The sequence below is a fragment of the Gymnoscopelus microlampas genome, assembly GCF_963454915.1.
Source record: "Gymnoscopelus microlampas genome assembly, chromosome: 20".
Taxonomy (NCBI): Eukaryota; Metazoa; Chordata; class Actinopteri; order Myctophiformes; family Myctophidae; genus Gymnoscopelus; species Gymnoscopelus microlampas.
The window spans coordinates 40,836,167-40,862,965 of record NC_139957.1 but is presented as its reverse complement, the minus strand read 5'-3'; the positions used below and the strand labels follow the sequence as shown (position 1 = coordinate 40,862,965).

At 43.3% G+C, this 26,799-nt stretch overlaps 1 protein-coding gene across 3 annotated transcripts in view; it reads left to right on the top strand.

Annotated features, from left to right (window-relative positions):
* mipol1 (mirror-image polydactyly 1) overlaps positions 1-26,535 on the top strand; it is a 64,673-nt gene extending 38,138 nt beyond the window's left edge. For 2 of the 3 annotated variants that reach the window (XM_084045170.1, XM_084045172.1), the window contains 5 exons: positions 589-759; positions 9,161-9,226; positions 16,009-16,103; positions 17,849-18,031; positions 25,464-26,535. In XM_084045170.1, the coding sequence (XP_083901296.1) occupies positions 589-759; positions 9,161-9,226; positions 16,009-16,103; positions 17,849-18,031; positions 25,464-25,530 (582 nt within the window). In that variant the 3' untranslated portion in view covers positions 25,531-26,535. The remainder of the gene's footprint in view (positions 1-588; positions 760-9,160; positions 9,227-16,008; positions 16,104-17,848; positions 18,032-25,463) is intronic. The other variant, XM_084045171.1, reaches the window with a different exon arrangement.
* The last annotated feature ends 264 nt before the right edge of the window (positions 26,536-26,799 follow it).

Below are 26,799 nucleotides of genomic sequence, written 5' to 3'. Positions count from 1 at the left end.
GCAGCTCGAAAATAACAATAAGAAGAATAGAAAGGAATGAGCAATTACTTGCCATCCGGCCTGAAATATGCACAAATGACATGGAATTCTTAGATATCCCAATAGATGAAGTCGTGTAGATGCTTGTAGATGTGTTCTTTTTGACTGTCGCTGCTATATTTTTCTCAGAGGAGTGTAATTAGACACCCAGGGGCACAGGCGAATTTCAGCCACACTGTAGTGCATGCAGGCAATGAGAGCGTGAGTCACATGGGGGCAGCCAATGAGAGCGTGAGTGACATGGGGGCGCGGCTGCACACATACTGCACACAGACAGACACACAAGCCGAGCCGAGTTTCATAGTATGCTCCACTTGGGCGGAGCATACTTCCGCGTTCGCAATAATAGAGTTTTATATGTGTTGATGATATTGTATTTTGGTGTAATGTTTTATGCTATGTTGATTAATTGAATACATAGGACCACAATGGAAACAATTAAGTAACCACAGATTTTTTTGTGTTATCCTTTTAGCTCAAATGTCTGACTGTACTTTGCGTGTGTGTGTGTGTGTGTGTGTGTGTGTGTGTATGTGTGCGTGTGTATAGGACATGGAGGAGGTGTTACAGAGCGTAGTGACAGCCGAGTCCTCTCAGGCGGTAGAGCGGGCCGGCTGTGTTCTGGTTGACAAGCTGCTGAAAAGCAAACAGAGAACCACTAACATCACACAACAGGAAATGAACGTCGTCATACAGGAGAGACAGGCGGCTATCGCAAAGGTATGCCTGTCCGTCTGTCTGCCTGCCTGCCTGCCTGTCTGTCTGTCTGTCTGTCTGCCCGCCCGTCTGTCTGCCTGTGTGTCTCTCCGTTTACTTTGTCTCACACTATTTTAAGTGGATAGTTTATTGTTTTGTCATATTTTAACACTTGAACCCAAGCATCCCTTTTCTGGGGGGGTGAAACAGCCTGCGAAATTAGCCGATTACAAGCTCATAATGCGTTGTGAGCTTGTAGATTTGCTATTTCCGGTGTGGAGCGAAAACAGGAGGAGGCCTCGTACAGAGCCCTGGGGGACCTTAAATTCTGTCTTAATTCATACTTTATTTGACACATCACAAGTTATAAAAGAGAGGGTGATTTTTTTACCAACGAACTGCAGTTACATTTAAATAATAAAAATAATAGAGGGAAATAGCATGAAAAGAAACAATATCAAATACACATAAAGTGTACTAAAATAAATAAAGGCAGAGTACCTCAGTCTCTTGTTCAAATAAAGTACATCAGATAGTAGCATATATCAAATATGTATGAAATGTGTGGGAATAGAGTGTATTCATAGTCATATATCGTCTCTGTAGGGTGGAAACCTTGTATGTCCAAAACTGTTACTTTTCAGGATTGAAATTTAAAAAATGGCTAAAGTAGCAGATCTACAAGCTCAAAACGATCTTGCAGATCTGCTACTTTTCAGGCTTTTGCGTGACGCTGTAGTATGATCATGTAGGGCATTCATTTACAAAAAAACACAAAAAGTTAAAATATGGAGATAAGAGGTTTCTGCCCGATAGCAACGATATATAAAATGAAATGAAGTGTAATGGGAGCATGTGAGAATGACATGGCAACATGGAAACTCAGCATGGCTCACCCGCATGGCTGTGTCTTTAGTCAGTTTGAACCATAGACCGTAAAAAAATATGGACAGCGTCACGCCATTGGTTTCTACAGACCGTAAATGAAGCCTATTTCAAATCCTTCTATATCCGGTTGATATCCGGTCTGTAATGCAGACGGAAATTAACGCTATTGGCTGAAACCGCAGCGAGGGCGGGTCTTCACTCGGTAGAACCAGTAGAGGCCAAACATACCCTACTGGTTGCTGACCAGGCCCAAATATGCTGATGTCTCGTCAGTGGTCTGCATACTTGATGATGACGTTGGAGCTGTGCGTGACCACAAGCAGTGTGTACAAGGAGTAGAGGAGAATACCTGACATCCAGTGTCCAGATGCACATGGTCGGGTACAGGCCTTGGTCTCTGAGTTTGGTGTCAAGCTTGGCATGCAGTGCACAATTTATTAAAGTATATAGTCCACAATCAGCAATCGTACACAGTTATTCCCCTCCCGGTGAGAGAGGGTGTTTTATGAAAAGCCATGGCAATTGCATCGGCAGTAGATCTGTTTTGACTACATGCAAATTGCCATGGCCACTGACCTTACGGACCTCACAGAGATGTTCAGTGGGCTGGCCTCCTCAGGTGGGGCTGACTCTGGCTGGTTGGGGCTGTTTGCCTTGAATGGAGTGAAAAGGCCGTTCAGCTCAGTGGTGAGGGAGGTAGAAGGGTTGGTTTCTCCCTCTGAAGTCTGTTATTAGACTGTAAGCCCCAACACATACTCCTCATGTCGTTGCTGTTGAACCTCGCGTCTCTATTTTGGGCATCTCATTATAGGCATTTTTTTTCTTTTTCAAAAAGGTGTGTTGTGAGCTCGTAGAGAGCTCTTTTTGCTCGACACTGTCATACGGCAAGTATAAAATATATGGCATTTATTTATGAAAAGGAAAGTGGAATATGGAGATGAAAGGCTTCTTCTGCCCAACAGCGACGAAGGCAAAATATCTGTTACAATGGCGCAGAGAACAGCCACTAAACCTATGGCTACTGTTTGGAAAGCAATCAGTTGGAAAGCAAAATCCAAAATCATAAAGACTTGAAAAAATAAAAATAACCCTCTATAATGTGTTGCAGATTAAACTCTTTTTTTTAACTTGGTCTGGTCTTTTTCCCCTCTACACCAAACCTCTTCGCCGATCTACAAGCTCACAACGCCTCGCAGCTATCTGCTATTTTCTTTTCTATTCAGAAAAGGGATGCTAGGGTTCAAGTGGTTAATGTAAAAAAAATATTATATCATACAAAGATTTGGTAACTCTGGGGACCCCCTGTTGAAGACTACTGCTACAAGTTTGGGATCCCTGGTTTAGCGTCGTTAGATATAAACAGTATTACAAATGGGGCGGCAGTGGCTCACGAGGTAGAGAGGCGGTCTTGGAATCGGAACATCCCGGTTCCTTCTGGCTGCTTGTCGAAGTGTCCTTGAGCAAGACACTGAACCCCTAACTGCTCCTGATGAGCAGGTTTGTGTGTGTGTGTGTGTGTGTGTGTGTGTGTGTGTGTGTGTGTGTGTGTGTGTGTGTGTGTGTGTGTGTGTGTGTGTGTGTGTGTGTGTGTGCACATACACATTACCAAACATAAAACACACACCTTCACAAATCTCCCAACAATATTGACACAGCCTTTAGCTCCATCCACTGTCATCTACACACAAACGCCCATTAAGCTGCAGACACACAGACAGCTGATCTGCACACACACACACACACACACACACACACACACACACACACACACACACACACACACACACACACAGGTGTGTGGGGCGGCAGTGGCTCAGGGGTAGAGTGAACTGGAAACCGCAAGGTTCCCAGTTAGATCCCGGGCTGGGTGCTCCCCCTAGAGTTAGTGTCAAAGTGTCCTTGAGCAAGACGCTGAACCCCTAATTGCTCACGATGAGCAGGAGTGCCTTGCATGGTTTCCTCCGCCATCGGTGTATGAATGTGTGTGTGAATGAGTGAATGTAAAGCACAATCTATGTAAAGCGCTTTGGATAAAAGCGCAATATAAATGCACCATTTACCCACACACACACACACACACACACACACACACACACACACACACACAATACTAAAATGGATGTTGCCACAACCCCAACTGCATGTGCGAAATTCTTATTTTTAATATATTGTTATGATAACGAAGATTAGTAAAGACACCAGTGAAAGATTATAGCAAAAGCAATGTTTGTTTAATTGAAAAAGTTAACTTTTAAATATATTTTTTAATTTCCATTTTTGCTAAGCAGCAAGCTAGATGAACTTTGATAAATTTTATTTAGAGTAGGAGTTACTTATGCGACTGCAGCAGTAAAACGGAAGTGGGGTGAGAGAAGTTGTATCACTGATAAACATTTTGTCAGTTGTTTTTATTTATTAGTGTTTGAGTTGGAAAGATATTCACAGATTTGTGATCAATGGCTGGTTAAAACACAAACGATGTCCCTTTCCTATCATAGTAATGTAACAAGATACAACCTAATCTTCATTTCCGATGCTCCCTGCGCACTCATCTGTACATAGAGACCAATGGGCCCGATTCACTAAGCTGTTTCCGGCCATATTTTGAACGTGAAGGAGTTTACGCAACTTCCCACGTTAGCAGTTTGATTCATACATTATTCTGTCTGTGAATTTTGCGGGAGGTCTTTAGAATGTTTTATTCTTCATGCTAAATTAATTACAATACTAAAATAAAATATGTATGTGCCCAACATTTGTCAACACATAAAAATAATGATTTATTGCTTGTAGTTTATGCATATTATAGGTCATGATGCAAATTGAACCGATTTGTTTTCATTTTAAGGCTATCAGTTGCATTTAGAGCTGAATTATTAGGTCCCTCAGCGTGTTTGCCAGTGTCGGCCGACTCAGCCAAAGTTTCACGTAATGATGAAAATAGCCTATCATGCCTTAATGTTGCTGGAGGCACAGACGCGCCTCCATTGTCCGCGGTATTAATTCATAATACTGTACTGTATATTGATCACATGATCGCCACACACAATAGCCAAATAAGTCTTACCATCTGATGAGGATACTCCGGAGATGGTAGAATAGTTGTCTGGCTAAGCGATACTACGGCTGTCCTAAAACATTAGTACAACTGTATCTAGGGTCAGCCCCTGTTGCCTCCAGTTTGTTTCAGTATACCGCAACATTAGAATATAAAAAATATTATGTTATATTGAAAGTGAGGTCCAAGAGAAAATTTGGATGGATTGAGGAAGAGAAACAGAACAAAGGAGAAGAGTGTGTACAAGTGTGTGTGTGTGTGTGTGTGTGTGTGTGTGTGTGTGTGTGTGTGTGTGTGTGTGTGTGTGTGTGTGTGTGTGTGTGTGTGTGTGTGTGTGTGTGTGTGTGTGTGTGTGTGTGTGTGTGCGTGTGCGTGTGTGCGTGCACGCTATTATGGGATATGAACCAGCAGTCCCCTGCTGCTTCAGTGCTAGGCTCTGGCTGAGGTGGTAATGCCTGGCTCAAAGGAACAACAGAATCCAGATGGTATCTGTTAATAAAATCAGGTGGGTAGGGAGGGTGAGAGAACAGACAGGAGATGAAAGGAGAGAAAGATAGAGGAGAGAAAGATAGAATATGAGAGAGAGAGAAGATGGTGAACCAGCACCTTTCCTGCTGAGATGGGAATGCCTGGCTCAAAGTAACGCTGATGATGTGCGTGCGTGTGTGTGTGTGCGCGCGCTGATGTATGTATGTGTGTAAGTTCTTTAATTTCACAATACTTTAAGCATCAGACATTTAAAAACAGTCTGCATAACAAACTATCCCCAGATTCCCCAACCTTTAAACTTACCCCACCTATACTTCTAACCCCACCCATAAAACTATCCCCACCCTTAAAACTAACCCCACCTATACCTCTAACCCCACCCATAAAACGAGCCCCACCCATACAACTAACCCACCTATAATACACCACCTAACCCCACCTTTATCTCCACCACCCTCTCTTTAACACTGCACCTCTCTGCCTCATCTCCGTCTCAGAAACAGAAACATCTCCTCGGCTGAGCGGGCGATTTTACAAGTATGTAGCAAATGCCTCCGTAATCCTCAGAGAGAGAGAGAGAGAGAGAGAGAGAGAGAGAGAGAGAGAGAGAGAGAGAGAGAGAGAGAGAGAGAGAGAGAGAGAGAGAGAGAGAGAGAGAGAGAGAGAGAGAGAGAGAGAGAGAGAGAGAGAGAGAGAGAGAGAGAGAGAGAGAGAGAGAGAGAGAGAGAGAGAGAGAGAGAGAGAGAGAGAGAGAGAGAGAGAGAGAGGTGGGAGAGAGAAAGGGAAGGGGTAGAAGAGGGGAATACTGAGAGAACGAAAGGGAAGAGAGAAAGCGACAGAGCGAGTGTGGGAAGAAGAGAGGGGAAGAGAGAAATATTGAGAGGCGAGGAAGATGAGAGCGAGTGGTGGAGGAGCGATGATCCCCGCTTGGAGGATTTTGCCCCCCCCCTCATCCCTCGTTCCCTCTCTTCATCTCTCAGGGATTATCCCTCCGCTCAGGAACCCAGGAGCTGAGACTTCTGGGAAATATTAGAAATCTGATGATCTTTCTCTGTCTGTCTCTCTCTCTCCTCTGTCTTTGTATCTCTCTCTCTCTCTCTCTCTCTCTCTCTCTCTCTCTCTCTCTCATCACACTTTTTCTATCGCTCTCTCACAACTGTTGCTTTCGTTGCTCTCGCTGTCTGTCCGTCATTCTCTCCATCTCTCTCTCAACACTGTGTGAGTGTTGTGGTGTGTAGTGTGGACAGTAACAACGTACATACACCTGAGCACCTGAGTATTTGTTTTGAGTATCTGTACTTTACTCGAGTAATTCTTGTTTGGAAGCTCATGCCTATCAGACAAATGTTGTTCTTTTGTCTACAATACATTTCTAAAAAAGAGACAGCCAGGACCCAAAGCTACAAAGAATTAACCACTTATTAAATAATATGGCCTATTTTGGTATAGCACTTATATAGTTAGTTATTTATCGGTCATTCTCAGTCATTTCTTTGTATATTATAAGTTATTTGTCATATTTGCCCCGTGCAATTTTTGTTTGCAAAGCCTGAAAGCCAAACAAGAAATGTCATTTTTATGTTCCAGTGTTGAATGGAAAAACTCAATTAAATCGGTAATCAGCAATTAATAGTCAATTACCGTAAGATGTAATGATCATGACAACCTACGTATAGGTTTGGGCAGCAACTGGAAGCCAATGTGTCTGTCTGTCTGTCTGTCTGTCTTATCTGTCTGTCTCTTATATGTCTCTTATATGTCATCATGATTTGTGTGCATGGGGATCTCATTTTAAACAAGCTCAGTGCTTAATGAGTCTTCCAGTTTAGTAGACCTTGTATTGTGAATTTGTACTTCCATGTACTGTTGTTCTCATGTCTTACTAAATAAAGTACATCAATCAATCAATCAATGAAGGGAAGAGGGTAGACGTGAAAGAAGTTGAAGACCAGAGCCGCGGCGTTCTGGAATAGTTGTAGAGGTTTGAGTGAGGATGCCGGAAGACCGGTCAAGGAGGACGTTGTCATAGTCGAGCCTGGAGATGCCTGAGGCCTGGAAATGGAGCTGGGAAGACTCTTTAAGGAGGAAGGGTTCATTTGGTTTCATTTTACACTCTCAAGAGTTAAAGATCTATAAGGGTCCATTTGGTTACCAACTCTCCCATCATTTAGCTGGGAACCACCTGGAACCCCTTCAAGGACCACTGGTGGTCCCCGAACCACTGCTCTATATCATTCCTTCACCTCTCTTTCACTCCTTTTCTATGGCACTCTCTTAACTCTGTAACAGTCCTCTTTTAGCCCCATCTGTGACATCCCTCGTTGATGTAGCTCTGGGATTCACATAGCATTGCAATCCACTGGTTGGCAGGTTTCTGAACTGTCAACAGCCCTCCTCTGAGACACAGACCGGGTAGACAAAACTTGTACCATATTATCATGCATTAATGAGGACCAATTATATGAAGACAGGTTGAAAATGTGTGGGTTGTCCTTTAACCACTTAAACCCTATACACCCTATACACCAACAGTTAGTTCTGTACCTGGACTTCCCGATCAGAACCCAAACTTTCGCTTCGATTTAATTTAACACGATGATGGTGATGTCACTCTAAAAAGTTCATTTAACACGATGATGTTGATGTCACTCTAAAAAGTTCATTTAACACAATGATGGTGATGTCACTCTAAAGAGTTAATTTAACACGATGATGGTGAAGTCACTCTAAAGAGTTAATTTAACACGATGATGGTGAAGTCACTCTAAAGAGTTAATTTAACACGATGATGGTGATGTCACTTTGTATTGTGCCATCATGACGGGCGAACATCAGACTGACTGATTGACTGACTGACTGACTGTTTGTTATTGTTAGACAAACTTGATGGGTCTGAACATGTGGAAAGCACACACACGCGCGTGTGCGTGTGTGTGTGTGTGTGTGTGTGTGTGTGTGTGTGTGTGTGTGTGTGTGTTGGAAGGTGGAGTTGTTATTATAGTCTGCAGAGGATGAGAAAAATAGTGAAGTGTGTGTGTGTGTGTGTGTGTGTGTGTGTGTGTCTGTACATATGTGAATTTTTCACATGTCCAGTCTGTTTATAAATGTCTGCTGTGCAGAGAGAGAGTTTTGATTGGACTGCTGCTTGTTTGAGCTGTCTGACTGCTGCTGTGTGTGTGTGTGTGTGTGTGTGTGTGTGTGTGTGTGTGTGTGTGTGTGTGTGTGTGTGTGTGTGTGTGTGTGTGTGTGTGCACGTGCGTGCGTGTGTGCGCCTGCATGTGTGTATTTCTGTCTGGAGTTGTGGAATATCTTCTGCCTGTTTTTGCAACTGTACAGGATAAGTGTTGTTTACTTCACATGTTATCATAACTCACATTCTACAAGTGTTGCTAAATAAACTTTCAAGCCTGTTTCTAAACTCTTTTCTCAACCACAGACTGGTGAGAATCAAACAGACTTGTACCTAAAACTGTGTCAGAGATTTAACCACTAAAACATGTACATACTATATACTGTACATGTACTTTGTTGACCGGCGTCACCCAGGGCTCTATCCTAGGCCCCCTTCCTTTTCCCTGTCTACCAAATCTCTTAGCCAAATGTTCGTCTGTTTCGCTGAATGTTCACCCATTATGACATACCCAGACGCAAGGGTTCAAGTGGTTTAAAAAATAACAGTGTAGCAGAACCAATGCAAAGATTAGGGCTGTCATTCAGATTGGGACATGAATGTGACTGTTTTCAATGCGCTGGGTATATACGTTTGTCTGCGGCCGTTGTGTTATGAATATTTACATTTTCTGGTTGTGTATTTGTTGTTGTTATGACACTGTTGAGGAGGTAAGTTGTCTAAAATGTAACAAACTTATATTTAAACTAATACGAATCTCTTTCTCTCCCTGTTTGCCTGTCTATCTGCCTTTCTGTCTCTCTTTCTGTCTGTCTGTCTGTCTTGTCTCTCTCCATGTCTGTCTCCATGTCTTTGTACAGTTGAAGCGATTGGAGCAGGAACTCATCAATTTGAGAGAGCAGAATCAGTCTACGCACACACACCAGGTACACACACACACACACACACACACACACACACATCACAGAGTCAATGAAGCTTGTTAGAGTGGACACCTGATTGTAGTTTGTAAGCTCGACAGACTGCTGCCTGGAAGTTCTCCACTCAGACATGGTTGTCCATTATCTCCAGGGTTTCCTGAGGAAGGCAACTTGTTGGACAAAACATTGTAACTGTTTGCACATTAAACTTTATTCGGAGCAGCAGCTGCCTGTGCAGAATTATTTTAATTTTTACGTGTGAATACAGGTGCTCCTTGTCATTTTGACTCCAGTGTGCTCGGCTCCAAAACGTTTGGAAACTCTTCCTCTAATCTATAGGCCATCACTGTTAACCACTTAGATTCTGGGGGTGAACATTCAGCAAAAATAAGCAGATGTGCTATTTTCAGCAAAGAGATTTGGTGTAGAGGGAAATACCAGTACAGAGCCCTGGGAACCCCGGTCAACTGGTTAATAATCAAACTAATATCAGAGTTTGTTTGACTTCCAGTAAAAGTGGATCAAAGTTTGTCAGTCAGACTAAAAAGAGTTCCAATTGTCCCAAAGTTAACAGAAAAAATACTTCTTACAGTAGGAGATTATTAAATCTTTCCTCCACAAATATGGATCTCATGTGACATACTGTATATTGCGAGCTTCCTCCGTCCCGTTGTGCGTTGGTTAATCAGCGTCTGTTCTCATCCCGCCGCGTCTTAATTAGTTGTGTTCCGTTTCTGACGACGCCACGCTCGACGCCAAAGCCGCGCGGATCTCGCTGTTTTCAAGACAAACATTTACTCACAGATTTATAGATTACTGCAACGTGAGGCGTCGAGTTGCTTGTAAGATTGTTATTAATGATATTCATGAACATGAAGCGACGCGGTTGTCAGAGCGTATGGCTGTTTGTCGACACAACATGACATCTAGCGTGTTTGTGGAGGGAAGTATTATGCGTTCTATATTGTAATGGCACAGACATTATGAGAGCATCTTTTGAACTCGGCGGGGGAAAGCCACGTGTGTTGCTCTGATGTCGCAGGTTCAACTTTTGTGGTAGTTTTGTGACTTGTGACTAAATACTAACTACGTCTGAACTATTGGTTCTTTTTTTCCATTTCCTGAAGAGTAACAGTTTGGACATGCAAGGTTTCTGCCCCACATCGATATCTGTTCTATATGTTCCTTTATCTGTGATCATTGTTTATCTGGGAGTTGAAGGTGTGTGTGTGAGAGAGAGACAAGTTTGCCTGGTAAACCGTCCCGGTCGCATGAATTCACATTATCGTGTGAATTCTGCAGACCAGTCTGGTCCCAAGCGCTGGGTGGGCGTTTTCGCAGAAACCAAAAAAGTGGAACAGCCAATCAGCTGCTTGGTTCTTCCACTTTTTGGTTTCTGGAAGATAAAAGTGAGAGGTCCAGTACTCATACTATTTGTCTGTCTGTCTGTCTGTCTGTCTGTCTGATACCTGTTGATGGGGGAGCTTCTAAGACACATGCATACACGTTGTGAGGACGTAAACATTTCCGGACGCCAATGTTATGAATGCCATTTATTTATAATAATAAGAGAACTTGTATATCTGCTATTTTAGGTGCAGGACAGGAGTATAAAGCTAAAGGCAAGCCAGGCATAGCCCTAAACCTCTAAAAGTCTAAAATGCCTAATCCTACAACCTCAATCTTTTCCTAATTATAAGTCTAACTTACAATAAAACCTTAAAAAAAAAATTTAAACCATAAAAAAAAGAACAATTTGCCCTGAGAGGACCAGGAAAACAGGTCTATATACTGCTATACCTGTGGGGACGTTCGAACCTCACAAGTATAGCAACACGAGCAGAGAGAGACACGCGCGTGGAGGAGAAAGAGATTAATTAGGTTCCTGCGCACATCCTCTCCTCTCCTTTGTCCTCTCTGAGTGGTGACCTTCTCTCCTCATGTTAAAGGTCATGTTGATTTTATGTCGACCTCATTTGGATATTATTCTAATGAGGACCTATATGAGGCCATGTGATTAAAAGGCTGCCGGGCTTTGATGTTACAGTGTGTGTGTGTGTGCGTGCGCGTGTGGGTGTGGGTTTGCATGTGTGTGTGTGTGTGTGTGCGCGCGTGTGTGTCACGGTTGGAGTACAGTACATATTGACTCTGAGGGTTTGGTTCTTTTTGATGTCTCACTTTGACTTGGAAAGACCTTGAGGTTGTAATTAGAGAAAGAGCGAGAGAGAGAGAGAGAGAGAAAGAGAGAGAGAGAGAGAGAGAGGGGGGGTTAAAAGGTGACCCAGTTGGTTCTGCAGACCCAGCTGAGTTTGACCTCTGCTGCTGGTAACCTCGCCCACCTCCCCCTTCATGAAGTGATGAACACGTTTAATTTAATGATGATCCTGATCATATACATATACAGTATGAAACCCTCTAAGGGATCTGTTTTCTTGTCTTTCAGTGCCTTGTTTAACCACCTGAATCCCTAGTGTCCCTATTCTGCGGGGCGAACATTCAGTGATCGGCTATTTTCGGCAAAGAGATTCTCTCTTTTTATTCTGCGTTTACACGGAGACGCAACAGTGATTGAAAACGCTGTAGTGTGCATGCCAGGTGGCGGTGTGGCACGCTGCCAGATAGACCAGTCACGCTGTTTACACCAATGTAAATGGCCTACGCGGCGCAAGTCGACGTGTGCCATGATGTGCCACACGTTTTGCGGTTTCTCCCGTATTGCCTGTTTACATGGAGACGTGAGGCGGAGCGTTTTCAACGATTTCCACTCTGGAAGGGGGTTTCACTTTTTTGCGTTTTCAACCCCCGAAAACGATGTTGCCGTCTAAACGGACGGCACATCTGATACTTTATTTTGTCGTTTTCTCTAGAGACCGTTGTCGACGGGGCCTTAGTGTAGAGGGGGGGGGGGGGGGGGGGCGCAGACCTAGCATAAAGCCCTGGGGGACCCCTGGAGAGATGGGGAGACTCCTGTTACTGAACAAACACTCACTAGCAATGATTACTATCAGAATATAGAGCTTTAACTTCAAAAGTTAAAGTTAAAGCTCAAAGTTTAACCTGGGACAATTGAATTACAGGGAAATGATTTGTAAAAACATCTCACCAAAGCTGTTCTTGGTGACATCAGCAAGAAAAACTGAAAATGATTTTGGACAAAAACAACTTAATTCACTTAAACATGAAATGAAACATGTAAACATGAAAATAACACATACAAATTAACTTATGTTGGTCCTCCAGAATCCATGAACGTACTGTACATGTTTGTTTTTCATTACGTCTGCTACTTGCTGTAAAAGTTTTGTAAAAAACTACTCATTGCAATATTATTCCCTCAGGGGAAAACAATTCAATGCAAAGGAGTTTTGGACAGAGTGGTGTCTGTGGCATTCAGTCACACCTGACGAGATTAAAGATTATTATTGTTACATTTTATGTATAATAAATAGAGAATATAGCTGCAAGCAGCGATAATACGGGGCCAGTGAATAGAGAGAGAGAGAGACATGGAAACGGAATAGATTGAAGAGAGAGAGAGAGTGACATGGAAACAATAGATTGATAAGAGAGAGAGATGGAAACATAATGGTTTGATTGGACATCTCAACCTACTGCCATTAACAGGATTCGAACTCTCAACCTTCAGACTAATAGGCTGCAACACTACCTATAGTGCTATAGCTTTGTCCAGGCTGATATTGTCTGTTGAAGATCATAAACTCTTGCCTTCTTTCATGAACCAAGCCCCTGTTTCACTAACACTAAGATCACTCGTTCACAAACCATTTACCAATGAAGAAATTGTACATCTCCTCAGAACCAAAACTAGTGAAAGTAGCCGATCTACAAGCTCACAAACCATGAAAAGTTGTGAGATTGTAGATCAGCTATTTTCAGATAAAGTATGTCATACGTTGAAAAAACGTACTCTCAAATAAGCATTTCAGGTTATCTTTACCATTTGCACATGTATTCATTGATACAGTCATGTTGTTTGCAATTCAACTTAAATTAAGTCTGCATCAAGTGAGGCTTGAACTGGCGACCTTGAGATTGTGAGGCATTCATTTAAGGGAGACGCCATTGGCCCAACAGACAAGTAACTGTGAAAAAGGAGATCACACAGATGATACAGTTTCACGCAAATAGCTGAACAATCCTGGGTTTAAGTGTTTTTCAAACTGCTCAAAATTGCGGACAATCTAAGGGCGGAGCTTAATGGTCAAATCGATACGTGTGTTCCTCATGAGTCAAGGCACATGTGTAAGCAAGTTTCACGACTTTCGGCCAAACGAGGCATGACTTATGCCTGTTTAAAGTCTGCCTTTTCAAAAAATTGCTATAGCGCCCCCTTTTGGCCAATTGGAGTGAGATTGGTTTCAGTGATATTTGGAATGACCCTGTACATTTCTGCAAAGTTTCAAAGAAATGTGAGTCTGCATGTATGTTTTAGGCACAGATGAATCATTTTCATAAAACTGTAATGGTTAAAATCTATCTCCTCCTGGGATTTTTGAGCAATCTGCACGAAACGTTTAACACTTGAACTTTGGACCACTGCCTACAAAAATTTCCAACGGATTTTCCATAAGTGAAAAAATGCAGAAGTTAGGAGCCAATGACTGTTTTACATATAATTCAAAATGGTGGGCGATCTAAAGGTCAGAGGTCAAAAGTCAGACCACAAAAGTTGTCGGGCATGAAGAGACGCATGTGTGTATCGAAGTTTCATGGTTGTAGGTCAAACAGGGCATGAGTTGTACCTGTTCAAAGTTGGCACTTTCAATTGAGTGCTATAGCGCCACCCTTTGACGAATGAGTGTGAGAATTATTTCTTGGTAGTTTTTCATGAGCATCTACCATATGGCCGAGTTTCGTAAAAAGCGTATGCACGGTTAAGCCAGAACTGGCAAAAACAAGTATTTTTCAAACTGCTCAAAATTGCGGAAAATCTAAGGGCGGAGCTTAATGGTCAAATCGATACGTGTGTTCCTCATGAGTCAAGGCACATGTGTAAGCAAGTTTCACGACTTTCGGCCAAATGAGGCATGACTTATGCCTGTTTAAAGTCTGCCTTTTCAAAAAATTGCTATAGCGCCCCCTTTTGGCCAATTGGAGTAAGATTGGTTTCAGTGATATTTGGAATGACCCTGTACATTTCTGCAAAGTTTCAAAGAAATGTGAGTCTGCATGTATGTTTTAGGCACAGATGAATAATTTTCATAAAACTGTAATAGTTAAAATCTATCTCCTCCTGGGATTTTTGAGCAATCTGCACGAAACGTTTAACACTTGAACTTTGGACCACTGCCTACAAAAATTTCCAACGGATTTTCCGTAAGTGAAAAAATGCAGAAGTTAGGAGCCAATGACTGTTTTTCATATAATTCAAAATGGTGGGAGATCTAAAGGTCAGAGGTCAAAAGTCAGAGGGTGAAAGTTGTTCAGCATGAGGAGACGCATATGTGTATCCAAGTTTCATGGCTGTAGGTCAAACAGGGCATGAGTTGTACCTGTTCAAAGTTGGCATTTTTCAATTGAGTGCTATAGCGCCACCTTTGGACGAACGATTGTGAGAATTATTTCTTGATCGTTTTTCATGACCATCTACCATATGGCCGAGTTTCGTAAAAAGCGACAGCACGGTTCACCCAGAACTGCGAAAAGTGGCAGAAGAAGTGACAGAATAAAGCGAATAATAAAACAGGTCCAGAGCTGAGCTCTGGCCCCGTAAAAAACATCACATGGATGCAACTGGGACGTATCATCAGTGTTGTAGCCTGGGGTCATAGGGTGTTTCGGGTCTCGCAACATACAACATACACCCTCGCCCAGGTGACCCAGCCAGGGTTGATCAAGCCCCGACTTACGTCCCAGTAGCACCCACAGTCAGTCCTATAGGGAAAGACAGGGCAGTCCGCTTCTCCGGAAGTACTCTGCCGGGACTCGGGGAGGCTCTGGCACGTGGAGGGACTAGGCTCTGTGGGTTGTCTCCTGGCCGGGCTCCTCCTTCGTCTCACCAGGTCCAGGACCTGAGCGCTGCGCCAGATCAGGTGCACCGCCCCGATCCAAACGTTTCCTTCTGGTGAGATGGTTCCTTGGGCCGATACCACTAGATTGGGCCGTCTAATGGTATTAGCTCCGCTTGCGGTACGCTGGAATGGCCCTCCTAAAGGCCTAACCGCGGGTTTGTTGGGCTTCTTCCTCACGGAAGACACAGCATGGGGCGCTAACCCATACTGCTCCCGGGGTACCGTCTACATTCCGGCTGTCAACAGTCTCTCCTGTGGTCACCAAACTATTCCTGGTTGTCACGTAGTCTAAAAATTCCTATGAGCCTCTATAAATAGAATAACTGATAAAGAAAAACATCACATGGATGCAACTGGGACGTATCATCAGTGTTGTAGCCTGGGGTCATAGGGTGTTTCGGGTCTCGCAACATACAACATACACCCTCGCCCAGGTAACCCAGCCAGGGTTGATGAAGCCCCGACTTACGTCCCAGTAGCACCCACGGTCAGTCCTATAGGGAAAGACAGGGCAGTCCGCTTCTCCGGAAGTACTCTGCCGGGACTCTGGGAGGCTCTGGCACGTGGAGGGACTAGGCTCTGTGGGTTGTCTCCTGGCCGGGCTCCTCCTTCGTCTCACCAAGTACATGAGAATAAGATTTGTTTTTTGTTCCTCAACTCAACTTTGTACCAGCAATAGTAAAGAATAGCAGTAAAGACCTATAGAAACTACTAATAAAATAAAATACACATGTGTTTGTGTTGTGTTCGTTCCAGCAGGAAGTTAATCACCTGGAGAGAGAGAGAGACAATGCTCTGAAGGTCAATCAAGCCCTGGAGGCGGAGGTTCACACACTACGAGCCAATCACAGGTAAGATAGTGTGTGTACTGGAATAAGTGACTGTATACTGTACATGTGTTCAGTAGTTATAGATCAGGAGTTCACAAACATATCCATACCAAGGACCCCCAAATAGCCATAGCCTCTAGCTGCGGCCCCCTATTGTGGAATATCTTAATCCAATGAAGATGCTCACAACACATCACATTTATTTAATTTTCCACTCCTTTCCAATCGGCCCCCTGCCACCCCCCGGCACCCACTTTGAAAACCTGTGGGATAGGTGATTATATGTCCAGTTCTGATGTCTGCCAATGAGAACAAACACATGGAATCAATAATGGATTCACTGTTTACCCGCTTAATGCATTCTGATATCCTGTCCCATTAACGCCCCCGCTCATTGTCCTCTCCTCATTGGTTCATGCACCCTTGACCTTTGACCTCCGTCGCTTGCTGTGTTTGCGTTTAATTAGACAGAACTCCCAGTCGTTAACGTGACCTCAGTCCATTCTGTGACCATGTCACCTGCCACAGCGTCACTGATCATCTTATCAATACCTCTGTGATCACTGATCACCCATAGTAACACACTGAATCTGCTCTCAATATTGGCTTCAATACTGGTCTCAGTACAATCTCTCTCGCTGTGTGTGTGTGTGTGTGTGTGTGTGTGTGTGTGTGTGTGTGTGTGTGTGTGTGTGTGTGTGTGTGTGTGTGTGTGTGTGTGTGTGTGTGTGTGTGTGTGTGTGTGTGTGTGTGTGTGTGTGCACGTTTTGATAGATTATTTATCTGTTGCAACAATGCTTCTTGGCAATAACTTTAACATTTGTAGGGAACATGCATTTGTGGGATGAGCAGCACAGCAGAGTATGTGGGTTGGGTCCATGAAAACTCTTGATGTTTTCCCGGTTTTAATGGGATAAGGGGCCGTTCCACTAATCTTATCAGAGGGACGGACCTTCATTTTGCCATACACCTGCTGGCCCGAGTCCCTATACCCTTTGTATGGAGGTTTTAATCAGCAGAAGTGAGAGTGTCAATTCCTTGTGTCAATTGTGTTTATATATATTTTATTAATGTAACACCCAAACCACACCTGTGCATAATATCTATCTAATCGGAAGATAGCAGCTTTTGCACGGGAACGCCCCTTGCGCCATGCTAAATCCCCAAATAGTGGGTACAGTATAGCAACTTCGGCCCAAAATAGGGCCCTTGCTCCCCAATACGCTCAGAGAAGCCCCCACCCTTCCAAACTGCTCTCAAAATCCACCTCTTCAATATGTCTTTCCCCGGCTAACTCCACACCCCACTTTCTCATCTTTACACAGTTTTTATTGGTTTTATTCCTTGGAAACCTCATTAAGTCCAAAACAGTACTTTTCAGGATTCAAATTCAAAAATGGCAAAAGTAGCAGATCTACACAAGGTCAAAACGCGCTTGTGGTTCTTCTACTTTTGTGTGACGCTGTAGTATGATCAAGTAGGGCGTTAATTTCTCTCTCTCTCTCTCTCTCTCTCTCTCTCTCTCTCTCTCTCCTTAACTGCCTTTCTTAAAATATTTTTCTTTCTGTCTGTCTCTCTGTCATTTTAACTGTGTGATCCAAAGTTCATTTTGAAATCTTTAGTCAGGGTCTCTAGTAGACCTGGTCTCTGGTAAACCTCATGTCTAGTAGGATGGTCTCTGGTAGATCTGGTCTCTAGTAGACCTGATCTCTGGCAGACCTGGTATCTGGTAGATTCTGGTAGTCACTGTCTCTCTCCCCCCTCAGCCTCCAGCTCTCCCAGCAGTCCTCTGAGACGTGTGTGTCGTCCAGGGAGGAGGAAGCGGCGGAGGACCAGCATCAGTCCCTGACCTCCCAGCTCCAGCAGCTGTCCACACAGCACCAGCTGACCCAGGGGGAGCTGCAGCGCTGCCAGCAGGCCGAGAGAGAAGCACACCACAAGGTCCAGCAGTGAGTGTACAGTACCATCAAAGCAAATATAGATTCTCACCCTGGCATTAGTTGTTGCCTGAGGTTATCCCGCCGGGTGTCAGCCCAGGTCGTACGGTCCAAGAGTAAACATACCAGAAAGCCATGCTTTTATGCACAGCGCTGGTTTGGCTGAAACCAGAGCGATGTTAATGACAGAGTGGCGACGACAACTCTGTTCACTTACAATATAGACCAATGTTTTCACCAGTAGTTTCCGGATCGTGGAGCTTTCTTTTCAGTTCCCCGAAGTTATCAGTAAAACACTAGCAACACAGTAGAGTTGCAGCAGAGCAGACCGTTGTAAAAGGTAAGATGTTAACACATAAGCTGCCATGGACGCAGATCTGCGTCCTATTAGATAAAACCGTGGGCTGCCAGAATAATCTAGGACGCAAATCTTCGTCCTAATGTTTAATTTGGTTAATAGACGATCACGCTGTTTTATTTACATTCCGAGATCAGTTTCGTTTTCCACTCACCTCCGCTTCACCCGGAAGCAATTTCAGCTATTTCCGTTTCCGGTTTCCGGTTTCCGGTTGAAAAATGCGCTAATGCGGCCAAAACATGTTTTTTTCACACGGTATAAAAAACAAACAGAGAGCTCCACTTCTATTTTCTTTAGTCTGGGTGACGAACAGTCATCGGCGTCGTGTATCACATCGTATTTAAGCCCGATCAGCGATTGTCGAAAACGTCACATCCGGTTATGACGTATTGACTGTTTGAGTCTGTTTGGGGGGGGTCGAGCGAGTCAGCGAGTCAGCGAGGTGTCAATTTGCTGCTCTCTACTGGTCGATCTGGCGTATGTGTTTAAAACCGCAGACAGACAAACTTAAATGAATTTAAATAACAAAATAACAAAACAAAAAAACACCAAATCGCTGGCAAGGGGGTGAGTACATTATGAATAAACTGGCAGTCAATGTGTTAAAAGGAATCGACGACAGGAATAAACTCATTAACCATGAGTTAATAAGAAGGTAACGTTGGCTTAAAACATGTCAACAAGGCAGGTAACACTAGCTATTCAAACTGAAATATTAGTGATGTTGGTGTGCTGTATAAATATTGTAAATGTATTCATTTATTGACTACTAGTTTTCCCTTCTCTGGCCAAACGTCTGATTGTTTATATGTGTGATTGTACTTGAACATTTGCTCCAAAGTTGTGGGTGATGTGAGGTCCCTCGATATTGCCTTGGCTTTGTGTCTTAAAACCGACGTCATGTCGGTGTCATGTTACTCATATTGTACAATAATAGACCAAAATGATTCGATTCTGGTATTAGAAAATCTTTTTTTTTTAAGTCAGTGATATCCCCCCCCAACCCTAATATATAGATATATAGATTCATAGATACATAGATAGATAGATACCCCCCCATCCTATCTATCTAGATAGATAGATTTATATCACCTCCCATCCCTCTCTCTTCTCTCTCTTCCTCCCCTCACTAAGTAAACAGACCAAGTCTCTCTCCTCTCCTCTTTTCTCCTCTTTTCTCTCTGCACCCCCTAAACATATCTAACCCCCTCCCCTCCTTCTCCTCCTCTCCTCTCCAGACATTGAGGTGTTACATTCTGGTTCCTCTGCTGGAGAATATCTTCAACATATGCGTCCACACGCACACGCGCGCGCACGCACGCACGCACAAACACACACACGCATGCACACACGCACGCACGCACGCATGCACACACACACGCACACACACGCATGCACACAAGCACGCATGCATGCACACATGCACACCAAACTCTCAACTCTCTGAATTTCCATCTACAGTATCTCTCCATCATCTCTATCTCTCTATTTCTCTCTCTGATGTCTTAAAAAACATTATTTATCAACCGACCAGACAGATGGTGGGACGGCTGAGAGGATGGCCGGAGAGGAGAGAGAGAGAGAGAGAGAGAGAGAGAGGAGATGTAAAGAGATGGGAGGAGAGGAGAGGAGATGCTGACAGGAAATGATGGAGGGATGTCACATTAACACTGCAGACAAGTCTCTTCTTCCTCATTCTTTCTTTGACTCTCTCTCTGTGTGTGTGTGTGTGTGTGTGTGTGTGTGTGTGTGTGTGTGTGTGTGTGTGTGTGTGTGTGTGTGTGTGTGTGTGTGTGTGTGTGTGTGTGTGTGTGTGTGTGTGTGTGTGTGTGTGTGTGTGTGTGTGCGTGTGTTACATCTCTGAATACTTAATCAAGGTTTATCAGCCTCCTCTGCATGTGGGAGTGATGGCGCTAGATTTGGGCAACACACACGCGCGCCTGCGCGCACGCACACACACAAACACTGGAAACCTCACTCTCTCTCTCTCTCTCTCTCTCTCTCTCTCTCCTTCTTCATGTATTATCATGACAGCTAAATCATGTTTCTAAAGATTCAAATTAAACTGTAGGGTGGGTGATGGCTGATTTAACAACTTAAACCCCAGCATCCGTATCGTGGGGAAAGATTTCACAGAAAATAGCAGATCGACAAGCTCACAGCGTTGTGAGCTTGTCGATCTGCTATTTTCTGCGAAAGCTTACCCCACAATAACAGAAAACAGAAAAGACACTAGTATAGAGCCCGGAGGCACTCCGGTCAACAGTTTAACGTTGAACTCCATACTTCAGACACGGTGAAATGCCGCAACGAGAAGCCCCGCCCCTTCACCCCCATATAAGGGAAGTTAATGGAATGTTGATGGTTCTGAAGCATTCGTGTGACTGTACTAGAATGATGTCACTGTGAAATAAACACCATACTCTACCATTGAACCACTTCAACAGCTTTTCACACGGTAAGCGATTGACCCGACTAGTAAATAATAAAGTCGAGCGGGCATAGGGAGATGCAGGAAATCTGACGGGCGGAGTGACCAGCGGGGCGCACCCCCGTAAAATTGTCGCATTCATGCTTGTCTCATGCACGTGTCCGCCCTCGTCAAGAGCTGAATTATGGTCAACTCTCTTATTATGCAGGATCGCCTGGCGTTTACTCACGGTCCGTCACGGAGCGATCGTCTACCTGTGTGTTCACATGAGAGGCGCAGTGCGACCGCAGAGAGCCAAGCAGGTACGCGGGCACAGCGCCGCTCCCCGTGTGAAAAGCCCTTTAGACAGAAGCATTCGAAATCTGTCTTGAGAGACTAGCGCACCAGTAATCTCACCTAGACCTCCAGGCTTGGTGATACGAGGTCTGGCCTCAACAGATCACAGCACAAGACCTTACAAGTCCTACTGAAACTAAAATCTGATTATGTTATTATAGTCTTTTTAGCCTCCTGTAAAGTGAGTGAAGGCGTGGTAGGCCTTCCCTTTTTACATCATTGTATCAAAGACTACGCCTTCTGGCCTTTACTGCACAACTCATGTCAAGTGTTTCATCTTAGCTAGCGTTGGTTGCTAGCTCAGTGTTCCGTTAGCCAGCTAGATAGTGCGGCACGTACAATTTACGCGGATTGTAGCTTTACAAAATAGATGCATTTCCATTTTCCTCCTGGTGTGACATCAGAAAACTCTCTCTCTCTCCCTCTCTCTCTCTATCGGTATATCCATCCTCTCTGCATGTCTTCAGCTCATCTGAAGATGAAGGGATGAGGAGGAAAGATGGATGACGGAGAGACGAGTTTTTGATGGAAACAGCTTTAAATCTCCCATCTTCAGGCGGAGGGAAATATCTCTGCGTCTCTCTCTGACTCTCTGCGTCTCTCTCTCTCTCTCTCTCTCTCTCTCTGCGTCTCTCTCTCTCCGCGTCTCTCTCTCTCTCTCTCTCTCTCTCTCTCTCTCTCTCTCTCTCTCTCTCTCTCTCCCAGGCTCAAACTCACGGCTGTAATTTGTGTCTCCGCAGGAGGTCCTGTTACCTTCTGTTTGTTCAGAGGAAGAAAACTTCATCTCAAAGACTTCCTCTTGTCTTCTCCTCCTCTCCTCTCTTGGGGTGATCTGTTGGTTATTAGAGACTGAGGCTTTATAATTTGGTTTGAGGATTTTTAATCAGTCATCGTGAGGACAGATTCCAGGGTCAACTTCTGAACTCCTCACTTCAATTCACATATTTCGATGTTCTCATTTTCCTCTTCTCTCCTATCCTGTCCTCTCTCACCTCTCTCTATCTCCTGCAGAGTGTGTGTGTGTGTGTGTGTGTGTGTGTGTGTGTGTGTGTGTGTGTGTGTGTGTGTGTGTGTGTGTGTGTGTGTGTGTGTGTGTGTGTGTGTGTGTGTGTGTGTGTGTGTGTGTGTGTGTATTACTATACTTGCGAGGACCAAGTATAGAAGAATTTGAAGAAATATACACATTGTGAGGACCGTTTTCCTGGTCCTCACAAGACAAATGGTTGTTTTATAGTTCAAAAAAACATTTTTTAGAGATACGTTTACAATTAGAAAAACATTCAGGTCAGGATTAGACATTTAGGTGTCTTAGAGGTTAGGTTTAGGGATTGGAATTAGAGTTAAACATGATTTATACTTAGTTGTGCGCCAGTGTCATGCACCGAAAAACAGCCGATCTATAAGCTCACAACGCGTCGCAGCGCGACGCGTTGTGAGCTTATAGATCTGCTGTTTTTCGGCTTTAGGCTTATGGTTAAAAATGGCAATATATATATATTTTAAAATGACATTCATAAAATGGCTGTCCTAAAGCGTTGATGTCCTCACAAGTATAGTAATACAAACGTGTGTGTGTGTGTGTGGATAAAAGTGGTGCTGATGTATTTTACTTAAGTAAAAGTAAAAATACAACAGTATTAGAAATACTCTGTTACAAGACAGTGTACGGCCACACATGCACGACACGTCTGAAGGGGAGTAGCCAACGCATACTGTGTCAAACAAACGCACCAGTTTCCCATGTTGCCTTGTTGCGTGTTGTTGGCACTGCTGAATTGCTGGTGTGTATTCCGTTTGACTTACGTTGGAGTGGTTGACTAACTGAAAGAAAACTACAAGCGAAAAGCATGTCAAGTGGGGTCAACCACATGCTTCTTTCCTATTGGTCAAAGTTCACCAATGTTGAACTGAACACTTGATGAATGAAACGCGCCAACACGCCGCAGTGGGAAGCTCCACCCCCTCTCCACGCCCATAGAATGGAAGTGAACGGAACACGTCTGTTTCATGTACAGTACGTCTCTTTCTCACTCCCCCCACCCCTCTCTGCAAAGTAACTAAAGCTAGAGTAGAAGTAAGTAGAAGAAAGAGTAAATACAGGTAAATCTAACTTTTACTTGAGTAAATATATTTAGTTACTTTCTTCTTGTATACAAAGTGGTGGAGCGCCCCTCTCTGTTCATCCGTCATCCATCCGTCCATCCATCTCTGTCTTCATCCCTCCACCCGTCTGTTGACCAGATGTGTGTGTGTGTGTGTGTGTGTGTGTTTGTGTGTGTGTGTGTGTAGTGGTTCAAACCCCTGCTGGTCTGGGATCAGATCCCAGCAGCACATGGTGTCCTCTGTCTGTCTGGTCAGCTTTCCGTCTGTCTGTTTGGTCAGTCTTGGGCGAGATTGAACTCCCCAGACTAATGACTTGGTGGGTGATGGCTGATTTGAGCCTGAGTTAATCCATTCTGGGAACGGATCTGTGTCATTTCAGATTTCTTTGGCTATTCAAAAATAGCAGATACTGTATATAAGCTCATAGTGCCGCACAGAGTACTGTGCAAAAATGTGTGCAAATCTTTGAATATATATATATACATTTTTAACTAAAATCTATTATGCCACCAAAATGTAGAATGCCCTACCACCAGCCATGAAAAAGTGTGACTCCCTCCCTACCCTCCTTCAAAACAGCCTGTCAGCAATTTACTGGACCTAGACAAGTCTTCTAGCTTGCCATTCTAGCATTGATGATTGCTTGTATAGTATTGTATTGTATGTCTTTATATGTCTTGATGAATTGAATACACAGGACCACAATGGAATTTTTGTGTTATCCTTTTAGCATTATTGTATAGGGCATCGCAGTTCCCGTCCACTTCCTGGTTCCACTTCAAAATACTCAATGCATTTTTCCCATTGACATTTCCAAAAATATTTATATCAATTAATTTAAGCCTAGAATCAAGCCATCCAGGGTCCTGGTGAATCATGACCATAAAACATTTTTTTCTGTGATTTTTTTTTATTTTATATTTAATTATATGATATAATATATTTAATAAATACCCTTTGTTTTGCCGTTTTCAAAAAGTTTTTTTCACAGAATCAAACGTTTTATGGTCATGATTCACCAGGACCCTGGATGGCTTGATTCTAGGCTTAAAATAATTGATATCAATATTTTTGGAAATGTCAATGGGAAAAATGCATTGAGTATTTTGCAGTGGAACCCGGAAGTGGCCGCAACTGCGATGCCCTATAACTGTACCTCTATACTTCAATCAATCAATTAGGGGTGTGCCGATATATCGTCCCGCGATATATCGCGATGCGTTTTCGCGACGATATGTATCGTTTTGGGGGAAAAAAATATCGCTTTTGAAAAGATTTTTTTTTTTTTTTTTTTTTTTTTTTACAATCATAATAATCAGGCATGCAAACGGCCCCGAAGTGAAAAGAGTGACAACATGTTTTTTTTTCGGGTCAGGTGTCATACTATTTGGATTCAAAACGGCTATTGTAGCTGAAAAGCTACAAGTTTGCATGTCTGAATAATGCAAAAACAGAATTATTTGTTTGCATTTTCTTTTTTTCTCCTCCATATATTTTCATAATAAAAAAAGTGCGTATCGTATCGTATCGAAGTTGTGAGCCCAATATCGTATCGTATCGTTTCGTGAAATTAGTGTATCGGCACACCCCTACAATCAATCAATCAATGCTCAAACCAGCTCAGAATGATTGAACATGTAAGTCTTTCCATGATTTTGATAAAGTGGCCCATGCTTTTATATACATATAGCATATATAGCATATAGCATCCCACCTTGACTAATGCAATTCTCTGTACAGAGGAGAGACCCTGACTAGCACCCTACTGGCCTCTGACTGGAACCTGAAAGCGGGACCATGTTTACTTTATAGTGGCCTCTCTCTACACCCATTTCCCAGTGAGGTTTAGAGGGGATCTTGAGGTTTTATTGTTTGTATTGGAAGCACTGAATGGGGTGGGAACCTTCCTATATCTACAGTATATATCTATTCTACTTGTAGGTCAGTGAGGTCCTTTGAACACATAGTGGCAGTTAAGGGCTAAAGAACCAGCAGATGGTCTTTGCTGTCCATCACATGGTTTCTCCTCTGCCTTTGAAATCCATTTTTTTTTATTTGGATGCAATGTCTTTGTGTATTGATCTGAGATTCTTCTTCATTACGTACGATATGATTTTGTGTTTGCAGCTTTTCTATGGTTCACAGTATCATTCCTCCTCTCTCCTCCCTCTCCTCTCTCCTCCCTCTCCTCCTGTCCTCTCCTGTCCTCCTGTCAGGTTGGAACGTCTTGTGGAGGTGTTAAGGAAGAAAGTGGGTACAGGGAATGTCCGAGCAGTGATCTGAATGTGACTTCACATGTGGTGTCCTACTCCTCACCTCTTCTGACATCCACACCCCCCAATTCCTCCTCTCCTCTCCTCTCCTCTCCTCTCCTCTCCTCTCCTCTCAGGGTTATGTACACAGAGCCCTCCACTGTTCAAACAGTGGTTAGAAATACGTCTCATTCCTGATGAGGCCCCATCTCTCTCTCTCTCTCTCTCTCTCTCTCTCTCTCTCTCTCTCTCTCTCTCTCTCTCTCTCTGTCTTCTTAACTGCCTTCCTTAGAATATTTTTCTTTCTGTCTGTGTCTCCGTCATTTTAACTGTGTGATCCAAAGTTCATTTTGAAATCTTTAGGCAGGGTTTCTGGTAGACCTGGTCCCTGTTTGACCTGGTCTCTAGTAGGTCTGGTCTCTGGTAAACCTCATGTCTAGTAGGTCTGGTCTCTGGTAGATCTGGTCTCTAGTAGACCTGATCTCTGGCAGACCTGGTTTCTGGTAGATTCTGCCTGAGAAGTCACTGTCAAGTTTATATATCTGTTACACTGTGGTTTTATTTGATTTTCTGTTGTTAATTTTTAATTGATGTGGTATTTGTGTTCATTTATGAAGTCGCTGTTCTTATTGATTGACTTCATTGTAATTGCATGTTTTTCTATCAAATATCTTGAACATGAACCATTTTATTTGTTTCCTGTTGCTGTTAAATTGACATTTATGTAGAGTAAATCAGATTAACTTTGGAAGCATGAACGGTGCAATGACAGTATTTTACACATAACATAAACAACTTGGATTACAAAAGGAAACATTCGATCATTTTTCTAATGTTATTTGAGGACTTTTGACTTTACGGAATGGTGCTTTCACTGAAGCTGGCTTTTTGTTTTTAAATGTCCGAAATGATTATACTTGATATGTTATGATAATCAACAAAGTACTGATCCATTTCCCACTGATGCGTTGAACAATCAGTATTGCTGTTAGTTAGTGCCTTATGTATGTTGTATGAATAAACATGTTAGAGACTACTTCTAGAATCACTTTTATTCTCAATTAGGCTGTTTGATGCTGTTATCTAGGGGCACATGTGAATCACACAGATCCAATTAACGAGTAGGAAGGAATACACGGTTCAGATCCTATCAGTGACATTACAATCAACCGATAGTAAGCAGTACAAGGGTCAGATCCTAGATGGGTGACATTACTTCAGTAAATCCACAGAGGTCAGAGGATTTGGTCAGATGCTGCATTCGACTGTGTTTAAGGTATTCGTTCGTTTTGTTTGAAAA